The sequence below is a fragment of the Sesamum indicum genome, unplaced genomic scaffold, assembly GCF_000512975.1.
Source record: "Sesamum indicum cultivar Zhongzhi No. 13 unplaced genomic scaffold, S_indicum_v1.0 scaffold00544, whole genome shotgun sequence".
Lineage (NCBI taxonomy): Eukaryota > Viridiplantae > Streptophyta > Magnoliopsida > Lamiales > Pedaliaceae > Sesamum > Sesamum indicum.
Window position 1 is genome coordinate 3,430 of NW_011628413.1, and position 1,144 is coordinate 4,573.

General features: G+C 46.1%; 1 protein-coding gene across 1 annotated transcript; it reads right to left on the minus strand.

The window, feature by feature from the left end:
• Positions 1–377: 377 nt before the first annotated feature.
• On the minus strand, positions 378–1,144 carry LOC105180291 (dnaJ homolog subfamily C GRV2-like; the record flags this gene model as incomplete). Its single annotated transcript, XM_011103963.1, has 3 exons — positions 1,124–1,144; positions 710–1,052; positions 378–599 (listed from the first exon to the last, which is right to left on the minus strand). Coding segments are annotated over exons 2-3 (357 nt in total), but the record flags the coding sequence as incomplete, so codon positions are not given.

The window sequence follows — 1,144 nt, forward strand, 5'->3', positions numbered from 1 at the left end:
GAGAGAGCTTGATGAGAGAGAGGGAGAGAGAGAGAGAGAGAGAGCTTGATGAGAGAGGGAGAGAGAGAGAGAGAGAGAAAAACAGAGAAAAATAGAGAGAGAGCGAGAGAGAGAGAGAGAAGGCTTGATGAGAAAGAGAGAGAGAGAGGTCGATGTGTGGGGTGTGTGTGTGCAGTGTGTGTGAGTGTGTGTGTGTGCGTGTGCGGTGTGTATGTGTGTGTGGGGGGGGTGTGTGTGTGTGAGAGAGAAAGAGAGAGAGAGAGCTTGATGAGAAAGAGAGAGAAAGAGCTTGATGAGAGAGAGAGAGAGAGAGACAAAGACAAAGAGAGAGAGATAGAGAGACAGAGATAGAGCGAGAGAGAGAGAGAGAGAGAGACAAGATATCCAACATGATCTGCAAGAGCGGGGTACATCCTGAGTAAAGAGACCGGGGCAGCAGAAAGAAGTAGAGGAAGTTCAGTGTCAACAGCTTGGCCATCATATTGTGAGGCGGCAACGGATGTAAGGTACTGATCCAGCAGCCCTTCAAGAAATCTCTTGGGATTTCTAAGTGGAAATTTGGGATCTTTCAGGAATAACCTAACATAGATCCCTCCAACCTAGACAGCAATACATGATGTAAGTCATTAAACAGAATTAGCGTTCTTTAGAACATCCATGTAATCAATCAAAAACAAAAGAGTACATCTGCAGCACACAGCAGTTATACCTGAGGTTCATTTCTCATCTCCTGTTGGCCAGAGGCCTGCTCAGGTACATCCCAATCAACAACACGTCCTTTCACCTGTTCACGGTACAGATCCGAAGCCATAGTTGCTATTTGTGCAGACAACGATGCAGCCATTGCTGGAGTCCAGACTAGTTCAGGAGTTTTGTTGTTTGTTCAAGAGCAATCACAACTGCTTCACCAGGACCATCCCTGATTACCGAGACAAGGAAATCAGGCAGAAATCTTGCCAGACTTATCGCCACTCTAGGCCCATGCATAGTCTGGCCAACAAGCTTCCCTAATAGCGAAGCTGCTGCGGCTCTTTGCTGCAACGGAATCTCTTCTACACAAAATTTCCATTTTAGAGCGCAAGATAGAATTCTTAAGAAACCGCTATCTATGAGATCAGCATACCTTGTATTGGCAAGAGAACTT